Source organism: Aphelocoma coerulescens, assembly GCF_041296385.1.
Source record: "Aphelocoma coerulescens isolate FSJ_1873_10779 chromosome Z unlocalized genomic scaffold, UR_Acoe_1.0 ChrZ, whole genome shotgun sequence".
In the NCBI taxonomy this organism is placed as follows: Eukaryota; Metazoa; Chordata; class Aves; order Passeriformes; family Corvidae; genus Aphelocoma; species Aphelocoma coerulescens.
This window is the reverse complement of record NW_027184085.1, coordinates 40828303-40850343: the sequence shown is the minus strand read 5'-3', so window position 1 is coordinate 40850343 and position 22041 is coordinate 40828303. Positions and strand designations below refer to the sequence as shown.

General features: G+C 38.4%; 1 protein-coding gene across 6 annotated transcripts in view; it reads left to right on the top strand.

Annotated features, from left to right (window-relative positions):
• Positions 1 to 756: 756 nt before the first annotated feature.
• The window catches only part of MFSD14B (major facilitator superfamily domain containing 14B), a 34146-nt gene continuing 12861 nt past the window's right edge, over positions 757 to 22041 (top strand). For 2 of the 6 annotated variants that reach the window (XM_069000909.1, XM_069000904.1), the window contains exons 1-7: positions 757 to 995; positions 13032 to 13127; positions 16182 to 16244; positions 18474 to 18601; positions 19471 to 19585; positions 20537 to 20755; positions 21825 to 21938. In XM_069000909.1, the coding sequence (XP_068857010.1) occupies positions 828 to 995; positions 13032 to 13127; positions 16182 to 16244; positions 18474 to 18601; positions 19471 to 19585; positions 20537 to 20755; positions 21825 to 21938 (903 nt within the window). In that variant the 5' untranslated portion in view covers positions 757 to 827. Of the gene's footprint in view, positions 996 to 6259; positions 6485 to 13031; positions 13128 to 16181; positions 16245 to 18473; positions 18602 to 19470; positions 19586 to 20536; positions 20756 to 21824; positions 21939 to 22041 lie in introns of those variants that run through there. The other 4 variants (XM_069000910.1, XM_069000907.1, XM_069000905.1 and 1 more) reach the window with 4 other exon arrangements.

Genomic DNA, 22041 nt, shown 5'->3' with positions numbered 1-22041 from the left:
AAAGGACCAAGGGCTTTAGAAAGGTTAAGCTGAGCCACACAGAACGCTAGTTTGGAAGAGATTGACCTTGTGGATCAGCAATAGTGTGTCCAGCAGGACCTGGGCAATGACTGTCCCCTGTACTCAGCACTGGTAAGGTCACACCTCGAATCCTGTGTCCAGTTCTGAGCCCACCAGTTCAAGGACATTGAGGTGCTGGAGCACGTCCAGAGAAGTGCAACAGAGCTGGTAAAGAGTCCGGAGCACAAGTCCTGTAAGTAATGGTTGAGCAAGCTGGGGTTGTTTAGCCTGGAGAAAACGCGGCTCAGGGCTGACCTTATCCGTCTCTACAGCTGCCTGAAAGGAGGTGTAGCCAGGTGGGGGCCGGCCTCTTTCGCAGGCAACCAGTGACAGGACAGGAAGACACAATCTTAAACTGTGCCGGGAAAGGTTTACATTGGACATGAGGAAGAATTTCTTCACAGAAGGGGTGACTAGACATTGGACTGGGCTGCCCAGGAAGGGGGTGGAGTCACTGTCCCTGAAGGTGTTTAAGGAGAGATTGTATGTGGCGCTTAGCGCCAAGATCTACTTGACAAGGTGGCGTTCGGTCGTAGGTTGGACTCGATGAGCTCAGAAGGCCCGTCCCCCCACACTGAGCCAGTGATTCCCGGAGGGAAACTGACGGCCGCGCGCGCCTCCGTTCGAACCCGCCTCGGGGGCGGGGGCGGTTTGGCGCGAGGAGGGCGGGGCCGCGCGGTCACGTGAGCCCGGCGTAGGCGGCCGCGGCAGCCTCGCCCGGCCCGGCCCGGCCCGGCTGCTCCGGGAGGGGCCATGGTCGGAGCGACATGAGCCCCGAGCCGGAGCCGCCGCCAGCCTGGGCCCGGGCGGCAAAAGAGGAAGAGGAGCCGCCGCCTCCGTCGCCGTCGTGGGAGGGTGGCGGCGGTGCCGCCAGGTGGGGCGGCTGCATCATGCTGGTAAAGAGGGTTGGCCTGACGGCGGGCGGCTGTAACGCGGTGAGTGCAGGATGGGAGCGGGGGCTCCGCGGAGGTGGCGACGGCGGCTGCGTGCAGATCCTGCGGGCTCTGAGGGCAGCCGTGCGTTGCGGGCTGGGCTGGGCGGCCCGTGGGGATCAGCACCCGGCTTGCTCGTGAGGGGCCGGGTCACCCTCAGCTGCCCCTCGAGAGGCTTCCCACAGCGTCCTGCCCCTGGATGCCTAATGGAAGTTGGGGTGCGGCGGGTTCTTCGGGCCCTGCCCTGCCCTGCCCTGCCCGTCTCTGACAGCCTCGGTACGTTCGTTACGAGTTTGTCCCGGGCGGAGGAACCGGAGTAATCGCACCTGTGAGCAGGTGGCTGTAAATAAGTTTTCTTTTAAAATACATGAATCCAAGATGCCAGGAAGGTAAAACTTAAGTTTTCCCTGGGAGCTCTTGGAGGTGCTCCTTGTTGAACCGAACCCACGGGGTTATGATACGCAGTTTTCTTAAGTTGCTGTGCTGTCTGTTTCGTCTCTTCACTAAGCACTGGGATCTTTTTGTGCAAAAAGTGGAGCTGGAAGGGAGTGATCCGTGCACTCACTGCCAAGTTTCGTTTGTAAATGTGGTAGTAGTGCATAATTGCTTTCGGAAAAGGCTTAAGCCTTTCCGTCACTACGTCAGTGTGCTCACAAGGTGCATTAAAACCAGATCAGAGATCACACCCCTTGAGCTTTCTGCAGTAGGTGGAGACAGGTAACTTGTTTCGGGCATGATGGTACTGGCTGAGGCGATATAACCCATGCTTTTTTGTTGGAGTTAGCCCAGAGGTCACGATGGAGTAGAAGAACTCAGGGGAAGACATAAAGTAATAAAAAGATGATCCCGGCACTGACAGTTTTTGAAGGGGTCCAGGTGCTAAACAAGGCAATGCCTTACCATGCCGAATCTTTTGGCAAGTTGAAATCACGTAGATTTTTTTTGCAGTCTGAATTACAAGCTATTAATAACTTTCCGTGGGGTGTTATGTTCATGTGTACTTAAATAATTTAGTATTAGTTTACTCACAAAGTTGTGTATGCTGAAAACATTGAATATGCCAAAAGTTATAAAACAATGCTAAGTTTGTCAGGGAGCCGGCATCTCCTTCGTGTGTTACTTGTCCTCCCACATATAAGTATCTCTGCTATCAGAGAGGATAGAATGTGCTGTTTTATGTGAATGTGAAGAAGTATTTTTAGCTGAGCATTAATAGTGTAGCATTAATGTGATATCATGGCTAGAGCTGAAGAATGTAAAAAAAGAATCATCTTGAAACCATCTGATGCACCTACATTGTTTCTACCTTACTTGTACTTGATGAAGATTTTGAGGGACTTCTAGTAGATTATTAACACAGAGAAGATGTAGAAAAATGTTGTTCTATGGAATTCATTAGTCAAATAATTTATTTTATGTAAGTTAATTCAAAAATGACTGCTTCACACTTCTTGTAATGCATAACTTCTGTGTTTGAGTCAGTTGTCTTTTAGAAATGGTTATGTCTTTCTAAAAGCAGGTTGGACTCCTCAAAACATGCATCTGATGTCTGCTGTATGGTAGAATTCCTGTTCCAGGTTTAGGTACAGCACCTCCCAATAAAGAGTATAGTTAGTATAAGATGCAGTAACCTGGTCTGAAGTCAGACTACAAAAATATCTCCAAGAAGAGTCTTGAAAAGTGAATGTTTTAGCCAAGAAACATAAGCTTTCAGTTTTATCAGCTCAGATGATGTGGTGAAGCAAAGAGAGGATTGATCTCACTATATAGAAGAAAAACAGTTGAATTTTTTAATGTATGAACAGAGGCTAGGAAATGGAAGGTGCAGGTAGGGAAATTGAAAAAAAAAATCAAAGAACTGCTGTCTTTCTCTAGCTTTGGAAAGTAAAGCTCAAAGGAAATTAAATCCATAACTGCCTGGTTTTTCATTAATGGATGGAATGTTTGGTAATGTTGGATTAAGTGTTAGAAAAATGCTTTTGAGTACTTAATATATGCTCTTCTATAAGTTCGAAAATTAAGCTTCAAAATGACATACATTCTTAATTTTATAAAATGATCTGAGGTTTGGTTTTCAGAGTGTATTTTTTGTCCTTTCCCTCCTAGTTGTGCCCTCTGAGGACTTTGTGTTCCTCTAAAGCATCTCAAGACAGAAGGGCTCTAGCCTTATCTTTTGTACACTGATACAGCAGTAGTGCTGTTATATCATGTTAGGGTCTGCATCTGTTCCTGACTGAACAGTCTGTTTTGTAATTGTAATTCCTGCACGTCCCTGTGATTCTCATGTGGCTATCATATTACTACAACTCTCTCTGCCTAGACTTTATTGAAAGAGCTTATTCACAATAAAATATGAGGGGCCGGAAAATTGCTTTAGATCTGTTTGGTATCAGGAGGCGTGCCTTCCTGGCATTTGGAAGGGGAAGCTTGCTGCTTGGACTGCTGCTGAAGAAATAAATGCAAAAGTGAAATTTTTGTGAGCTGCTTCTTTGGTCTGTGAAGAATGTCTTAATTTTTCATTTTTATTTTTACTCTTTCTTCACATCAGATCAGTAGGACCAAGTGGAAGAGTATGACCAAGTCTGTCAGGCTGTGCAAGACTTTTTCCTCTTACCCCTCCAGCTTGGGTGTAAGAAGCTTCTGTTTTTTGATGTAGCTGTAACTGACTTCACCTTGTTGAATGCACTGGCTTCACTGAATTGAAGAGCTGAAATACAAATGTTGAACAAATGACTTCTTATGAATTGAGTTACTGCCTCAAAATTAATAAGAACAATATGTTTTAAGTAAATTCCAGTGGAATTAAATAATTTTTTTTGGCCGTATTACCATGACTTCAGTGAGCCTCAGAAATTGAAGTAAATGATGCCATGGGACATTTTGTTAGCCTGTTGTGCAATCTTGTTACATCTGAATTACAAATACTGGTAGAATAAAATTTAGCACAGCATTCAGAATATTTGCGCCACATACTTCATTTCTGTGCAACCTATTGGGGGTAAAATAATGTCAACACTAAGGAATCTTTTCAGCAAAATACACTGTCATACTGTCTAAATAAAGTGCTCTTATGGGAGAAAGCCTAAATAGGGTATGAAAAGAAAAGTCACACCTGTGTACCTCTTTGAGAATTAATCAGATGTTAGTTTCATGTTCTTGGACACTGTAAAATGCCTCAGCTGTTGTGAAGCCCAAGATAGTGTAAGCATTCTGAACTGTACATCTTGGAACTTTGCCAGCCTTTATTATTTAAACTATTTTACACAGTGAAGCACAACTCTACATACCCAAAGAATTACTTGTTCTTGCCCTTAGTGTTCACATTTTTCTTTTATACTTGATAAAAAATACAGCACAGTTAAACTAAGGCAGCATGATGTAATGTTATGAGGCTTTACTGAAACAGCTCTCAATTCAATAAGCTGGTTTCTTAAATTTCTTGCTTGTAGAATTTAAATTGTATTGCTAGTAGTAAACACATTGTTCATTTGTCAGTTTGGGTATTCAGTACTTGGTGGAGCATTGTTTTCTCCCACACGGGGTATTTTTCCTGTTAAATCCGAATAATTAGAGATGAACAATATTGCCTTCCCAAAATCGCCAGTGTCATTCTGAATTTTCCCATCCTGTTAAATTGACGCTAAGTATGCACTGTTACCAGGAATATTTAGTTACTCTGTTCAAAAACAAATAACTCCAGTTTATGCTGAAAGGGCACTTCTGCTGTTGCAAGTCTACTGTTACTGATGCTCCAGGTTATTCCAGATATGAATAGTGTTGCATTCCAAGAGAAGTACTGTAGGTTAGAGCAATAAAAACTTAAATTATCAAGTCATAGCTATATAATTAGTTACGAAGATTCAAACCTAGCCTACTGGACAAGGAGTTTGAGTAACTGTCTGCCCCATGAAGAAGCATGTGTATTAACTGAGCAGCCAGTGCTTTTTAGAGGAATTTCTCAGTCTTGTACACCTTTCTACATTTTACAAAGAAAACTTAAACAGATAACTTGGCTTCCAGCTTGCTCTAGTATAATATGCTGGCTATATGTTATTTCTGTAAGAAGTAGGTTAATTAGACAGTGCAGTACTGTTTGAAGCAGGGCTTTCAGAATGTGGCAGGGTGTATGGCAATTGTTTACTTGGCTGGTCTTCGTACCTCAGTGGCCTCAGCTGTGAAGACTGAACCAGAAATGGTCTTCGTGTTTTATGTGCCTTAGAAGATTTCTGCTTCTAAACTTGTCCAGTCTAAAATTAAACAGGAATGTGTTCCCAGCAGGAAATACAATATGGCAAGACATTTTAAACATCAAGAATAAATTTTGTGAAGTGCCACTTTTTTTCTTGTATTTTAGGATAAGGAGGTAGTGGCAATTTTTCCTTAACACCCTTCATGTCACTCCCAATTCAATGAATCCCATTGGTATCTTTCTGCAGATATTTTGATCACAGTTTGGAGGAAGCTGCTTCAGCAATCCTCCATACCTTTGGTAGTGTTCTTCTTCTTTGTGTGGGCCTCTTGTGCTTCTGTATAATAGACTACTCAACAATGCATATTGATTAAAGCTTCTGAACAAAACAGTCATGGGATAAGAGCAGGATCTTCCTGTAGACCTAATAAAAACGGTCAGAACACCAGAAGCAGAGAGTTAGCAAGGCAGGCACATCACTTGCAGTAGTGTAGTGATAATCTTTTTCCTAACAGGGTATATCTTTAGTAAAGATACACACTTTAGTAAACCTCTGCTGAATGCTAGATTCATTTCTTTCATTGAACTCTTTTTTTTCCAGGATCACATTCCTATGTCGTAATCACCCTATATATGGAATTAAAATAGTTTTTCTTGTTTGCATTGCTTAAATTAATATACACAAATTTCAGTCTGCCATTTAATTTGTTCTGCTGATTCCACGAACTTTTGTTGTTCTTTGCCATTGCACTATAACTCTTCCAGAGTGAATCGCATTTTGTCGTTGGTGAACTTCATCACTTCACTTTCCTCCTTTTTTACAGCTCACTTCTGAATGTGTTGAACAAGAGGTGCTAGGACAGAGCAGTAGGAGTCATCTGGTAACTTTGCTATGCTGTATGAACAGATTGCAGTGGGTTTATTTTTGTTAATTGTCCTGGGGTTCTTGTGTATGTATGTTTGGTGAGTTTTTGAGTGGGTTGTTTTTTTGTGTTTGTTTGTTTACTTTTTTTTTCCCTTTTCAAGTCCTGTGAAGAGTTTGCTGACTTTAAGAGCCTTTGGTGAGCATCTTTGAGTATGCTTACTGAATTTTCAGAAGACTTCTTAATGTGACCTACGTTACCTATACAGGAACTCCAGGAACTTTTTAATGCACAGTTTCTCTTCACAAAATCTTCACAGGCTCTTCCATTTTGAATGAATTGTGGTTCTGATACTCTAGACATGTGCAATATGATTTACCGCAGCTTTCTGTTGAGAAAATACGTCATGATCTTCCAGTCCAGATACAGATCTGCCTAAGGTGTTTATTTTGCAACTGAACTACAAGTTTGGACAGTGTATAATCTGAATTAATTATGATTTATATTGCAGCTTACAAGGCATACCTAAAATGCTGTACTGGATTGGAAAGCACTTCATCTTGTGTTCTATGTATTTTTGCACTGAGTTCTTGCCAGTTCCCACAAATAGAGCATTTGTGGTGAACAGTTGGAATTAAGGTGGATCCAAAGTACTTCTGTTTGAAAATTAAAGAGAATAGTTACTAGAAAGAGATAAACATGCAATATACCTAGAGAGCTACCTGGGTAATATGTGTGGAAGAAAGGGAATCCATCATGTAGTGAGATGGATTGGTGGCATAATATTTGTGCATGAATAAGCTAAAGTGATTAAATAAGCTGTAGTGGGGGCATACCAGGAAAAGTTTGCATTTGAAATGGTTGTATTTTGGGGGAAACTAACAAAATAGTAGTGGGGATAAATATGTAAAGGAAATGAATTTTATAATTTGTCACGAACTTCAAGATCTGAATGATTCATACATGAAAGCATGTTTCTTGAAGTCTTTTACTGATTCTGTTAGTTTAGTTCTTTGTTTTCTTGAAAATATCAGAGTTGACATCGTGGATTGCAGTGCAGGTGGTATTACAAAAAATGAATATTTGAACCAGTTGATTTTTATAGGGGAAGATGTTTCTGTAGACACTTAAAAAAAAAAGAAAAGAAAGTAATACATCTCACACTAATGCATTTTAATGTTGGTTTACATATTGTAGGACAGTGAGTGCTCTTTGCAAAGGTATGTCTGTACTGCAAATAGAACAAGCAACTAGTATGCTCTCCTGAGAGACCCTACTGCCTGGTGGGAAAGAATTTCCCAGAGGATGGTGTAGGGGGACAAAGGCAAGCTCCTACGGTTTGTCAGTTCAGAACTTCAGTTTGAGTTTGGTTGTTTTCTGCGTGAGAGGTAATAGGATTATGTGACTGGAAAGGTACTTTAGGGAAGTACCTTCCTCTTGAAGACAGTGTCAGCTGTGATGCCTGAGCAGGTTTCTTAAGGTTTTTCCAGTTGGATATCGAAACAAACCCTTCATCTCCAGCTCTGCTGCTTCACCCTTATGGGAGGAAAAAAAGGCTGCTGTATTTATCCAATTGAATCTTTTGCTTAACATGCCTAGCAGGATTGTGTGGCCCTCATCAAATTATGAAAAATTTAAAAAGGTCCTGAAGTCTCCAGAGGACTTCAGGATTTGAACAGTGAGAAGTGATTTTGTTCTCAAATAAGCATATTTCTTCAGAGAAATAAATAGTTAGGCATGCTTGAAATTGATGTTAACGTGCTTTTGCAAGCATTCAAACAATTTTAATTATTACATTATAGTTTTGAATTAACAGATAAACAGTTACCTATAAATAATAACTAAATAGTGCCAGTTCTAGCTTTGCTCTGTAGATCTGGGACTGGCTATAAGATTGCATCTTGCTGTGGAGTATTTTAGGGTGAATTGTACTAGCTGTTCTTCACAAAGATGTCTAAGATGAGGTATTCTATATTGCATTTCCCCCCGTCCTTTTCTATGAGCAAGTATTACCAGCTGGGTTTATCATTTTGACATTCTTTCATGGATTTATTAATACTCAACAGCTGTTCTGCTTTGAAAAAGAAATTGTACTGCTTCCCAGTAGTCTTCCCAGTTTCCTTCAAATTAACTTTTGGGTTTATTCTGAATCCAGGAAAGACAGAAGAAAAAATAGTTTTTTGGAATTGGGTAGTGAAAAGAGTCATTGAAGGAGCAAAAGTGTAAAACTGAAGAAATAACAGATGTTTTGTTAGAACTTCTAGGACTTAAGATTTTACAATGGTGGCCTCAAACTCGTATTGTTACGCATTTGCGATTAAGTAATGTTTTGCTCAGTAATGATTGTGCAAGTATAAAACCTTGACAAACAGCTGCATTTGAAGGCAGTTACAGTGTTCATATAGTTTCTGAGCCCACACACAGGTGTGTCCCATGAAAATGATCCATGTGAATAGAAAATAAGCCCATAACAATTTTAAGGTTTTCCTGAGGGCACTTACTTACAACACTTCCAATTTCGAGGGCAGTGAATGACGCAAACAACTTGTATGTTGACCATATCTGCTCTATTTCTGACATCCTTTTAAAATCTTTTTAATCATAAGGAATTCAGTAGGTTGTTCTGATATTGTTTATTCAAGAAGACTAAACGTGCTTGTGTTTAAAAGTTTTTAACTGTTTTTTTGCCTACTCAAAGTTTTTTATGTAAATTGCGTGGAGTTTTGTTGCAGGGTGTTTTCTCAATGTGGAAATGAGCCACACCCAGTACTTCTGAGACAACTTCATGGTAAAGGCAAGTGTGAGGTGTTTTTAGAAAACTGATTTTGAACTAAGTAAAGAGTTTTTATTGCTTCTTTTAGTCTGTGGACCATAAACTATTTTCTTTCCTTTAAAAATAAGTTGATCCTTGATTAAAAATCGAAAGCTTCTGTGATAGAGTATTTGGGAACTAGAGAAAAGATGAACATTCAGAAGTAACTGTCTGCATCAGTCCATTTGATAATGTCAGTAAATTTTCCTTGTTTCATGATCTCCGTTTTCCAATGCAGTTTTTTGCACCTGTGGTTTTTTAATTAATCTAGGCATTTAGGACGCTGTCAAGAAAACTGGAAATCATCAACTGCAGTCTGTGTGGATCATAGATTGGTAGTGCTAGTATACTTGACCTATAATGCTTGTCTTAGTTTTAACAGGTACATGTTCCTTTCGAGATCTGAATTGTACTTTTCCAGGTCATGGCTTGAATCCAAAAGGCTATGGTGTTTTCTGGTTTTTTTAGTAGGTCAGTGCAGCTAACTGTAAGCTGCATGATACTGCTAGAAATGATATGCAGGCTGTTTTAATCTTCATGCATGTCTTTGAGTATGTACTGTCTTTCTGCCAAACCATATAAATCTCAGATCAAATTTGTATGTCATAGAAACATTATTAAAAAACCTCAAACACTCCAAAACTTCATTTTTAGTAGCATTAGAAATGTTTGCTAAATGCAGACCAGATATTTATCGTGCAGCAACTTGCTTAGTGATATAAAGGTGTGAGGGAAGTAAAATAGAGGCAGGAGAAGGTCTGGGGAGTCCCTTATGTACTCTACTAAAAATTTCCTTTTTTCAGAGGAAACTGCTTTGGAAGGGGTCTTCAGACTTCATTGTAATTGGTGTTAAGTGGCATATGGCTTGGCAAAAAAAATCCATAAAATTGTTATCCTATTAGCTTATATAGAAGTACTTACAGACTTCTTATATGAGGAGGATATATATATAACCCCTCTAGCCTTTGGAATCTTTACTATTTAGAAATTAAAAATTGCATGATAACCTATGGAGAAATGTTAATGCTTGAAAGTTATCAGCCTTCCAGAGATAGTCTTTGATCTGTGATATTATATTGTTTCCCCGGAGAAAGAGAATTGTTTTCTTCAAATCTGCATGCTTTGAAGCAAGCTGGAATGTAGAAAATAAATTGAATCTTACTAACTAGGATACACTGTTGCTACAGGTTTTGATAAACTGACAGATCTAAAAATTCTTAGAGATTTATGCATTTACTATTTAAACAATAGGAATTTCTTCAAAGTTTTTACTATAGACAGTAAGCTTAAATGAGTCTTGTAATACAAGCATTTTCAAAACATGTGATTTCTACCATTTGGATGAAAGTTTTTGGGCAGAGGAGAAACACCCATAGGTGTCTGTGCTCTGTGTTCATCCTAGATTGTCTTGACTTTTTTGGGTTCAGTGGCAGAACCTGAGTTTCACACTTGCCCTGCTCTCCAGTTCCTGAAATGAGTCAGGTTGATATTTATCACTGGATAATGTCCTTTCAACTGAATTCTGCATTGTTAAATTGACTTTTCTCTTGAAGTGTAATGGCTTTGGATTCTCTGGAAACACTGGAAAACAGTCTTTTGCAGAACAGTTGTTGCGGGAAAGGCAAAGAGTAATTTTAGAACACAGAAACTATGTAAAACAGTTACTATGCCAAGGGGTAGTTAGAAGAGAAAATATCATGGAATGCTTTTGATTGGAAGGAACCTTGAAGATCATCTAATTCCAACCCCTGCACCAGTGGAAAAGATTCCACACACTAGGTAAGTTGCTCTGGGCCACATCTGTCTAGCCTTTAACACTTCCAAGTGTGAGACATCCACAACTTCTCTGGGCAACTTGTTACAGTGCCTCACTACTTGTTGAGTAAAGAATTTCTTCCCAATTTCTAATCTAAACCTCTCCTCTTTTCATTTAAAAGCATTCCCCTTCTCCTATCGCATTCTGCCCGTGTAAAAACTCACTCTCCTTTTTTTTAAAAGTCACTCTTTTTTAAAAAGACCCCTTCAAGCAGTGAGAGGCCACAGTGAGGTCTCCCTGGTGCTTTCTCTTCTCTTCTTGGAGGCTGAACAACCCCAGCACTCCCAGCCTGTCTTCATAGGAGAGATGCTCCAGCCTTCTGATAGCTTTGTGGCCTCATCAGGATCCGCTGTAACAGGTCCATGTCCTTTCCATGCTGATGGCTCCAGAGCTGGACCCAGTATTACAGGTGTGGTCTCATGGGGGCAGAGTAGAGAGTCAAAAATCCCCTCCTTTCACTTGCTGGCCACTCTTCTTTTAATGCAGCCCAGGATTGGCAGTTGGCATTCTAGGCTGTGAGTGCACATTGCTGTCTTATGTTCAACTTTTCATCCACAAGAACCCTCAAGTCCTGCTCAGGGCTGCTCTATAGTTCTTCTCTCAGTCTGTGCTCATGTCTGGGGTTGCTCTGACCCAGGTGCAGCACCTTGCACCCAGACCTGTTAAGACTTCATGAGGTTCTTATGGGCCCACTTCTCAAGTTTGTCCAGCTCTCTCTGGATGGCATCCTGTCCTGTTGTGTCAAGTGTGCTGCACAGCTTTGTGACATCTGCAGTCTTGCTGAGGCTGCCCTCAGTCCCACTGTCTGTGTCATCAGTGAAGATACTGAAGACCACTGATCCCAGAGTAGAGCCCTGGGGGACATCACTCGTCACCAGCCTCTACCTGGACACAGAGCCATTGACCACAACTCTCTGGCTGCATTCATCCAGCCAGTTCCTTATCCGCCAAATAGCTCACAGTTCAAATCCATGTGTCTCCTCTTTGGAGGTGAGGGTGTCATGTGGAACTGCGTTGAAGGCTTTACAGAAGTCAACGTAAATGACACCTGTCAGTCTCCCCCTATCAGCCATTGCTGTCACTGTACCGAAGGCCACTAGATTGTTCAGCATCTCTGCTTAAATCTCTTCTGGGAAGAAAGCAAGCAAACAAGCAGCAGTTCTGGTTAAATATGCCTTTCCCAAGGGTTCTGTCCATTTCATCTAAATAAAAAGATTTCATTAATCTCATCTGGGATCAAGTCCTTTGATCTTCAATGGCATCAGTTTCACAGAGTCATGAGTACTTTGATAGTTTGCTAATTCTTTTTGGAATTACTTGTTGACCAGTAGAATAGTTCCTCAGTCTGTAGTCTGTGTTTGCAGACACAAGCATAGAATCAGTTGGTCAGCAATCAACAGAAAACAGTTGTACAGATGACATAAGCAGATCCTTATTTTCTCATATTTTGGCATTTTCAAATACAAAAATTGTTGCTCTTCTGATTATGGACATTGTCATAGTTTTGTTGAAACAATGCTGTGACTTAATAAGTGGATCTGTCTTGTTGTCACTTGTGGAAGTGATGCCTTTTCCTGGTCTTGAAATCAAGAATCAAGCATGGTTAGAAGGGAAAAAGGAGTTTTACCTCAGTATTTATTTTAAGGATCTTTAGGTGCACCACATCCAGGTGGAATGCACTGAAAAGCACACTGCAGTGCACACCCACAATACATAGGGTATAACATTACAGGTCTTACTAATTAGGATATCTATCAAAGATTCCCCAGTGAGAGGCTCGAGTGAGCCCCCGTCCCCAAGGAACCTTCCCCTGGATGGTTCTGTCTTAGTTTACAGAATGTGTTCTGGAGAGAACCTTGGTGTCTGGGGCTTCTAAGATGTTCAGTCTCCTGACTTAACAAAATAAGTCTAAGAATGTAGGCTAAAAAACACTAAGAATACAAAAAGCTATGAAAAGGTATATAAAAAGGGTATAAGAGAAAAGGCAAAAAATCATCATGGCATCAGAGGAAGTAGGAAGCATTTGTCACCCTGTTGTGGAAGGGTTGTGAATAATGCTTGAGGGGGAGAAAGCCTAAAGGCATGTTGGAGGTGAGAGCAGTGCAGTCCAATGGCAGGAATAGGGTAAATAATTGTTTTCAGTCAGCAAGTGTTCAAGTGTTCAAGTTCCCTAGAGGTCTTTAATTGTTTTGTAATACAGAACAGTTTTTCCTTGCTTGTTTGGCTTATTGTTTTTCCCAAGGGCTTGGTTAATAGGTCATGCAGAAAACTGGTTATGCTCAAAACATGTTTGCAGGAGATACTTGCTTATGTAACGACCCGGGTGGGTACAACCACTGCATGTGTTTTTCTTTCTTAGCAACAGGGTATCGGTCGGCCAAGTGTATACCATGCTGTGGTGGTCATATTTCTAGAATTCTTTGCCTGGGGGCTCTTGACAACTCCAATGCTAACAGTAAGTATCATTCATCAGCTGTTAATCTTGGTGATAGTGACAAATGTTAATTTGCTATTTCCTAGGGATTTGGGATTTAATTTGCTTTACATTAGTGCGTATCTCATTATCTGAATTCCAGAAGTCTTAACCTGAGATCTGGACTGCTGAAAGACTATAAGATGAGGAAAAATAAACTAACTCTTCTGTACTAGTCTTTAACTCTTATTTGCCTTTTAGAGTGACACCAGTTTAGTCTGTTGATCAAAGTATCTCTGGAAATTCTGGCTTTTTAAAGGCTTCATAGTTCAACTCATCTTCCTGTTGTAACAGCTGAATAAACTATGCAACCCTTTGTTAACTGTGTATACTTCTGTGAGCTGACTGTTCTGCCAGCATATAACTTACAGTAAAATGTAAAGGCATTCATGTAAGAAATTGATTTCATAAGTATTTAATCTGCTCTGGTTATTTTCCAGATGAACAGATAATTTGAGTGCTTGGTAATAGGATATGAAGCATTTCATTTGAAGACATGGATCTCATTCATTTTAGTAGGGCCTGCCTATGAGCAGTTGCAAGAGGTCTATTAGTCCAGGTTTTCATCAGCTGATGTCTGAGACCACTTTGAATACATGGCAGGCAAAGTTTTGTGGGATCGAAAGAGTTAATTTCTTTCCTTCTCCAAACTACAAATAAAATAATGTACATAACTCTTGGAATGTGTTTGTCTGACCTTTCCAAAGACAGTCGCTGAACTTCTTAACATAACTTAGTAATAAAGTTCACATAAAGAGTTAACACATTTCCATAAAGCAGGTGTCTTGCAAAATGACTGTCCTGACATCTTGTCTTCCTGGTGTCAAAATATTGGGAAGCTTACTGTGTGGTCTTTCTTATATTTTCTTTTTCTTTGCTTTTTTCCTTAACCAAAGTGCTCAATTTCAACTGGCCCAAGTTTGACACTTCTCATTTAAAAGGATAAATGTGCAAATTATGATTCTTACAGATCTGCAAACCCCCAGCCATTTTAATAATACTGTATATTAGGTGGGTTCTTCAATAGTTCTCCAGTAGTATACTCCAGTTGGAATAGGTCCATAGTTGAGGGTGTTCATCTTTATTTGTAATCAGCTTTGCACGCACTGAAAGGCTGCTGTTGGGTTTATATAATTTCAAATCTGGTTTGATACTTTGCACCTTTCTGTCTTATGATGTGTTTGTGGTAGCTTACATTGGCCTGGTTATCAGGCAGAAGTATTAGAAGTCATGTAGAGATTTCTTCTGAGCAAAGGTCAGCCTTTGAAGTGCCAGCTGCCCACTTCTGCTCAAGCAGGTTTGTCATGTAGGAAGGGAAGAAATGGAAATGGCTGGCCTGTTGGTCAAAGCTTGTGGTTACACAATTCTTGTGGTTTTTTTCATGATTCTGCAGGTCATTGTCAACTTTCAATCTAATTAAAATGTTGTATACTATGAAAATACATTGTGTGTATTTTTAAGAGCTGAGATTATTTAAAGTTCATTCTTTAAATTGCCTTTTCACTTCTTTTGACATATGTCAGCAAAGCTGTACTGTTTGTTACATGACACTATACTTGGAGATGAAAAGATTTAAGGTGTTTATAAAGCACACAAACGCTTTTCTGGTCAAAGACTGCCCAAAGCTTATGGACATTACTTTTATTTATGGACTTTTATGCCAATGTTAGTAAATTACCATAAGCAATATTAATTACTTAATGACATGTTCTGTCTTCAATACATATTTTTTTGGAATATGCATCTATTGGTAGAACTTGAGTATAGCAGTTCCCTCTACCATTTTGTCAACTTGCATTTCTCTTGTCTATAAAGTAACAGGTTAATCTCAAAAACTTGAACTTAAGTGGTTGTCTTTCAGGAAAAAATACTAGAAAACAGTTGACAGGTAATTAGATTTGACTCTCTGAGTTTCCTATTTTTGTTTGTTTTGGTTTACTTTTTTTTCTTTAACTTAGAAAACACCGCTTTAGATCTGTAATTTGAACACTGACTTTTTTTTTTCTTAATTAGTATCATAAGATCAGTGTTCTAATAGGTGAAAATTTGTTCCAAATATCTAACCAAAATATGATATCAGAAGGGAAAAGTGATGTAAATAGGAGAACTATCTGCCCAATAATTAATATGAGAGCCACCACATTTATTAAACCTATGATTTGAGAATCTCAGTCTTCCTAGATAAATAATGCTGGTACTTTTCAATGACACTTTCTCAGTATACGTATAAGTAATTTTTGTAGTTGGTGGCACTTACTTATAAATATCAGGAGCAAATTAATGTGAATTTTTGTACATCTGTACTTTGAACATCACAATAACTTTTTTTAGTCAACCTGGTAGCCCCTTAACTCTCTTGCATATTTATGGTAAATCTGTTTAGCATAGATTAACATTCTTGCCCTTGAATTAAGACTGCTGGTAAAGCACCTTACCTGAATTCATAGCTGTATTTAAACACTCAGAATTCTTGCTGGTATTTATAAGCATCTGCTTGTTAATTGGAGGTGTTTCTAACTGTATGGCTATTTAATAGCTGCTATTTGTTCAATTGTGAATGTAGCACTGTTTTTTCCTCGTCAGTGCAAGTTAGCTGAAGCTCATTTTCACTCCTAAATAGCAACAATGTTTGAGTCAACCTTTTGAAGGAATTATCTGCGTAAAAATTTTGTAACTTGTACCACATGGAGATGGTTTTTGCTTACATTGATCCTCTTTTTGAGCAAAGTGTCCCAAACTATCTCTGCATTACAGTCTTTGCCAGCAGAGGAATTTATGCCAATAAATTGATCTTAAATCTTGTTTCCATTTTCTTGTGAAGACAGAAAAGACGTAGAAGATACTTTTTTTTCTGCTTGTTCCAGGGGTTTTGGTTTTGTTTTTTTTTCTCTTCGTTTAGTTTTTATTTTGGGATAGGATACTTTTTCTTAACAAGCCCTCATAGAACTATCCTGTTTTACAAATCAAATTTAAAGTGGGAATCAACTTTATCCTGTCTCTCCTGATGAAAATAATGCTTTTTCCCCCCCCCATCAGGTCTTACATGAAACATTTCCCCATCATACATTCTTAATGAATGGTCTTATTCAAGGTGTTAAGGTAAGATTTTTTTTAAACCTCTGACCTAAATATTCTGTGTGTTCCCATATTTTAACTTGTCTTACCTGCATTCTCCATAACAACATACAAAACACTGAGAATGTAGTTAATTTTTAAACCATTTTTTTCACTGTAGTGGTTCTTTCTTGGACTCAGTTCAAGTTTTACTGCTAAGTGGCAGCATCTTGAAACAAAATATTTCTCAGAAATTTAAATTCCTCTCATTTGAATAGGTACCACTTGTAGCTACTGTAATCTTGATAAGGGTCTGTCTGAGAGTAGAGCTAGGTTTTTATTATCTGCTTCCTAATACTAAATGATTTATGTCAGAGGCAGATTAATGCAACTGTGATGATACCATTGAGATAGAAAATGAAGCACTTAAACACTGTGATTTTGTCTTAAAATGTGGCCTAAGAGCTAATTTTCATCAGGTTGGTTTTATTTACTGGACCTTTTTTTCATCAACTCTTTTAACATTCTGTGATCCTCAAGGTATTCAGCACATCTTATAGCTTATTTACACCACGGCATTCACACTGTGATTATGCTGGATTGTGGCCACAAAAAAAACTTGCAAGAGTTTTCTAGGATAACTAATGTAAAGTCTTTTCTTTGATAACTATTGTACTGAGAGACTGCAAAGCTCTTGCTGTAACTTATGACTAAGATAATTTATAGCACTCAGAAATTATTTATGTCCTGTAACAAATGTAAAGCATTGCTTTTAGTTGTAAGAACATGACGTCTTTAGGATTGACTTGCTGTCTTGCTGTCTTTTATGGTGGATTGGCAGAACACAATGTACTCAGGATGTTGGTTTATCTCAGACTGAAAGAGGAAGTTATCTTCTCATTGTTCTCATAGAAAAACAAAGTTCATGTTCCTCTTCCTGTTTTCTTTCACGTTTTTCACTCACAGTGCAATGTAACTGTATATTGCAAGTAGTAAATAGAGGGTTCCCATAGACTTTGTACGGAGGATATCTGTAGAAAAGTGTATTAATGTCATGAATGTTTGGATTGCTCTAACAGGTCTAGTAAATGGAGGAGCTTGTACTTTCATTCTTTTTTCTTTAAAATTTTGTTTATGAAACATCGGAAGTGTTTTTGGTGACAGCAAAGTATGTTAGTTCATATGGTACTGAAATCTCATTCTGAGGAGCAGAAACATTAATTTCAACTGAGTAAGACATCTGTCTTTCTGAGGATTTCGTAGTCTGGCTTTATGGCTTTTGTTCACAATCTCCTTACTTGAAACGTTGAAATCAGTTTGTTGTAAGGATTTAGCAGAACAGTTATTCAGTACAGCAGTCTGTATGCCTGTGTTAAACTTGTGACTATATTTGAATAAGAGAGGTAAGCTAAAGTTAGCTGGAGTAGACTTCCAGTGTATTAAGGTGCTTACAGAACCATGCATTTACTCATGTTTGGACTCATGGCAGAGTTGAATTCATAAGTGAATTCAGAGGAACTGTTTCCCAGTTCCCGGTTTGTTTCACAAACCCGTGAGATCCTTTACTTATTTTAATTCTACTGTGTAATAGAACAGATTTGAGACCTAGGTTCTAGGACTTCAAGAAATTCTGGAAAATCTAGTATTTGATCCTTAGTCAATTCCTTCTGTTTTTACTGTACATGTGAGTCTGACCTTCTCCATGGGAATCTCATTTTAGCGTCCCATGATCTCAAGTTGTCAGACTTGCTCAAATGGTCTTCATAGTTCTTGCACTGTACAGATGTACTGTATGCGATGAATATGTAGTATAAAGCAGCAAGTGTTCTGTTAAATTTGTTTCAGAGAGTGGTTACGTTACCCAAAACTCTCTCTTGGGACAGTCCAGATTAGAGGGCAACTTGGGTTTGAAATCTAGCACTGAATCTCTTGATAGAGGCTAAGATAGTGTCCTTTGTGGAACTAGACTGTATTTTGGAGATTTTAAAAGAAGATTTTGCAGTCTGTATTACTTCTGTATCAAATCAAATGGGTCTTGAAAAAATCTATGCTGTGTCTTTTTTTTTAAATTCACTCAGGTTTAATAGATTTGAAGCACAAAACATCAGAATCACAGAAAATTAGACTGTAGAACAAATTGTGTACATTTTCAGTTATCTACAACTTCTGTGTTTAATTGCAAATCAATTTTAAATTTTCCTTTCGTGTATTGTAGATAAAGTGAGCCTTGGAAATGTAGATACAGACATATTAATTGTTTTTCTTCTGTCACAGGGTTTTTTGTCCTTTCTCAGTGCTCCACTAATAGGTGCTCTCTCAGATGCTTGGGGAAGGAAATCTTTTCTTCTTCTTACAGTTTTCTTCACCTGTATCCCAATTCCATTAATGCGAATAAGCCCATGGTAAGTGGTACAAACTGCAGTAGCAAGCTTGTCAGGAGAGCAGATGTTCAGTCAGAGGAGTAGTTTGGGGAAATGTAACAGAGACAGTAAGACAAGAAGAAAGGGGCTTTCCTTTCAAGACCATATTGGTGTTACTCTGGAGCTTTTCTGTTCAAGATGTGTTCAAACCATGTATCCTAGGAGTAGAAATAATGGAATGTGAACTATAGTCACACAAGTAAAACAGTACTTGCAAGGATTTGATAATCCTGTCTAACTCTGTTTTAAGATCTGCTGTTAATTTTTTCCCTTGGTGACTGACAGTAGTAAAGATGTTTTTAAAGCTAAATGAGCCTTACCATCTATTTGCCACAGAAAAGTATAATTGTTGCAAGTGAGATCTTTTAACTCTTTCATTAGGACTTTCAGACAAGTCAATACTGCTAAGTTAAGATTTCAGTTTCATTTACATTAATTGTGAAACTTGGAAGAATTACAAAAGAACTTTGTGTACGCTGAATGCATTCAGAATTCAGCATTATAGATATGGTAGTTTATTCCTTAACTGGCTGACGAAATGACTTCAAGTTCATTTTTCATAACTTAAACTTGAAAGTGTAAAAATATATAGGTACCGTGTCCTCAAGGGGCCACTTATTCTTTTAGGCTGATGTAAAATAAACAGAGGAATATAAAAGAGTTAAAATGCTGTTTTCTAGTATTTAAGTGAGACTGCACAGTCATTTATTCATTCATTCATCTCCAGTAAAGTTCTGTGTTAGTTCTCTTGGAACACCCTTTTTAGGCTTAAACACAAACTTGCTGATTAGTAAGATAAAAAGCAAGAGATCTTAGCTCAAACTTTCTAATTGTTGCTTTTAAATTATTAGGTGGTACTTCGCTATGATTTCAGTGTCTGGAATCTTTTCTGTTACCTTTTCTGTAATATTTGCCTATGTAGCTGATGTAACACAAGAGCATGAAAGAACTACGGCCTACGGACTGGTAAGATACGCTCACCTTGGGAAGAAGGCCAGATTATGACCTTCATATTGAACTTGTGTTTTGATGTACAGATTGTTTCCTGATTAATGTAAAGATGTTGATAAAGGAATGAGTCATGGCTCAAGACACTGGGTTAGAGTTCAGGCAGTGAACAGAGTGCTTGCTATGTGCGTATGGGAACAAAAAAAATACTTGACAACTTGCATTAGGGGGCATGTGTAAGAAAGAATGTCTTTCAAGTTTTGCAAACAAAACATTAAATGTTAAAGACAATGCAGGTAATGTAATCTAGCAGTAGTTTTCCATCACCTGTAAGTTGTACTTCTAGTTCATGTGACTTCTTTTTGGTATGGAATGGCTTTTTCTAAAGTCAGAACAGGAGGAGGAATGAAAATGCATAAAACAGTATTTTTAGTAACTTAGTCATGACCTTTCTTAATTATCCAAAGATGAGGAAAATAATTTAGTTAGTACCAACTAGTCCTTTCAGTGCTAAAATAATTCCTGCTTAGTTTACTTTCCTAATATCTGTATTACTTTAGGTTTTGGAGGTCCATTGGTAGATGTCCTCAGCCTTTGGACTTCTTTTAGGCAAGCATTTAAATGTACAGACAACTTTTTCAGTCAAATCACTTCATAATTAGAAAACAAAGATTTCAGTCTATTTGAAAGTAAGAGCTGTTTTCCTTTGAGCCAAACCTGATTTTGGACTGCAAATCCTGTCTAGTATGGTGTGCTGTTGAGGAGGCTATAGAAACTTATTTTGGACCCATGTTTACTGTCATAAATGATGTGTGGTTTATTTAATTTTTTTATGTTTGGTTTGGGTTTTTTACTTGAATTTTAAATCACACTTTTGGGGAGGAGTGGTGGTGGTGAGCAAGTTACTTCATTTTTCTGTAATGGCAGAATAACCACTTTGATGAGTTTGTAAACTGTTGTTGCACATAGGTATCTGCCACCTTTGCAGCAAGTTTGGTAACTAGTCCTGCCATTGGAGCATACCTGTCTGCCAGCTACGGAGATAGTCTGGTTGTACTGGTGGCCACGTTGGTGGCTGTTGTGGACATCTGCTTCATCCTGATAGCTGTACCAGAATCTCTGCCAGAAAAAATAAGACCTGCTTCATGGGGATCATCTATATCATGGGAACAGGCAGATCCTTTTGCAGTAAGATGCACTTCAATAAGTAATTATTAAATATTTGATGATTAATAAGTAATAATTATTAGTTGCAGTTTGTAAGCTTCAGAAATCTTCAATCTTACTGGTACCTTGACTGCCGTGTACCATAGTCTCTGTTCTCTGCTCTTGCCCGTAAAGATCTAACTACATTTAAAAAACTAAATCAAACCAAACTTCGTGGATTAAATAATTCTAGATTTGAAAATAATGTTTGGTGTGAAATCCAAAGGGACAATACTTTACTTTTCTAACTTACGTACTCTATTTTATTGCAAAGAGAAATGCTGAATTCTTACACCTCAAAAGCCAGTATTTTAATGCTTTACATATTCACTTTATAATTGTACTTCTGGCAGTGTCTTTCCCCACTCTTGATTTCCACTTTTGGTTATATGTGATTTCTTTCTAGTAGAGAATGGATCTATAAAGCCTGATTTTTTTTTTATAGGCATGTATAGAAAGGGCTAAAACATACCGTGCAGTCTTGGTCACTTACACTTACTCAGATAACTTACATTTTTGTTACACCTTAGTATCTTAAGAAAAGGAGTGATTTTTCTTCATGAGATCCATCCTGCTGGGAACTGCTTGTGAATATTGAGAGATGAATGACATGCTCGAAAAACTGCAGTTACAGAATTTGTTTTCCACAATTTATTTGTTCCTTAAAGTAATTAATATGATCAGTGAACAAGTGTAAGAAATGTATATTATTTGCTAGCATCTTTCAAAACAAATTATTATTATGGAAATCCATTGGAAGACATTATGCATTTCCCTTACTATTATGTAATACTGTTTTTGGGGAATAGTTTTGATTTGGCACTGAACAGTAGCTTCAAAAGTCTTAATGGAAACTTTGCCAAAGAGTTGGATCGCCCAAATTGTGTATAATGAGATTGTTTGTGACTTAAGTTTCAGCTTAACAATTTCCATGTGTAATTGTTTTGATGTGTATGCATGCACAAAAAAGGGAATCTATCTTCTTTCTTTATGCTTTCATTAGAGTTTGTACAAATGTTTCAATACCTGCTTTGTTCTTTTTTTTTTGCAGTCTCTGAAGAAGGTTAGAAAAGATCCTACAGTTCTCCCAATCTGCATTACAGTGTTGCTCTCATATTTGCCTGAGGCTGGCCAGTATTCTAGTTTCTTTCTGTACTTGAGACAGGTAAATGTTGGTGTCTTTACATCTTACTAAGGATGTTTAAATAAGTATTCCCTATGACCTCTTTTTCTTATAGACTTTGCTCAGAGACCCGCCTTCTGGCAAA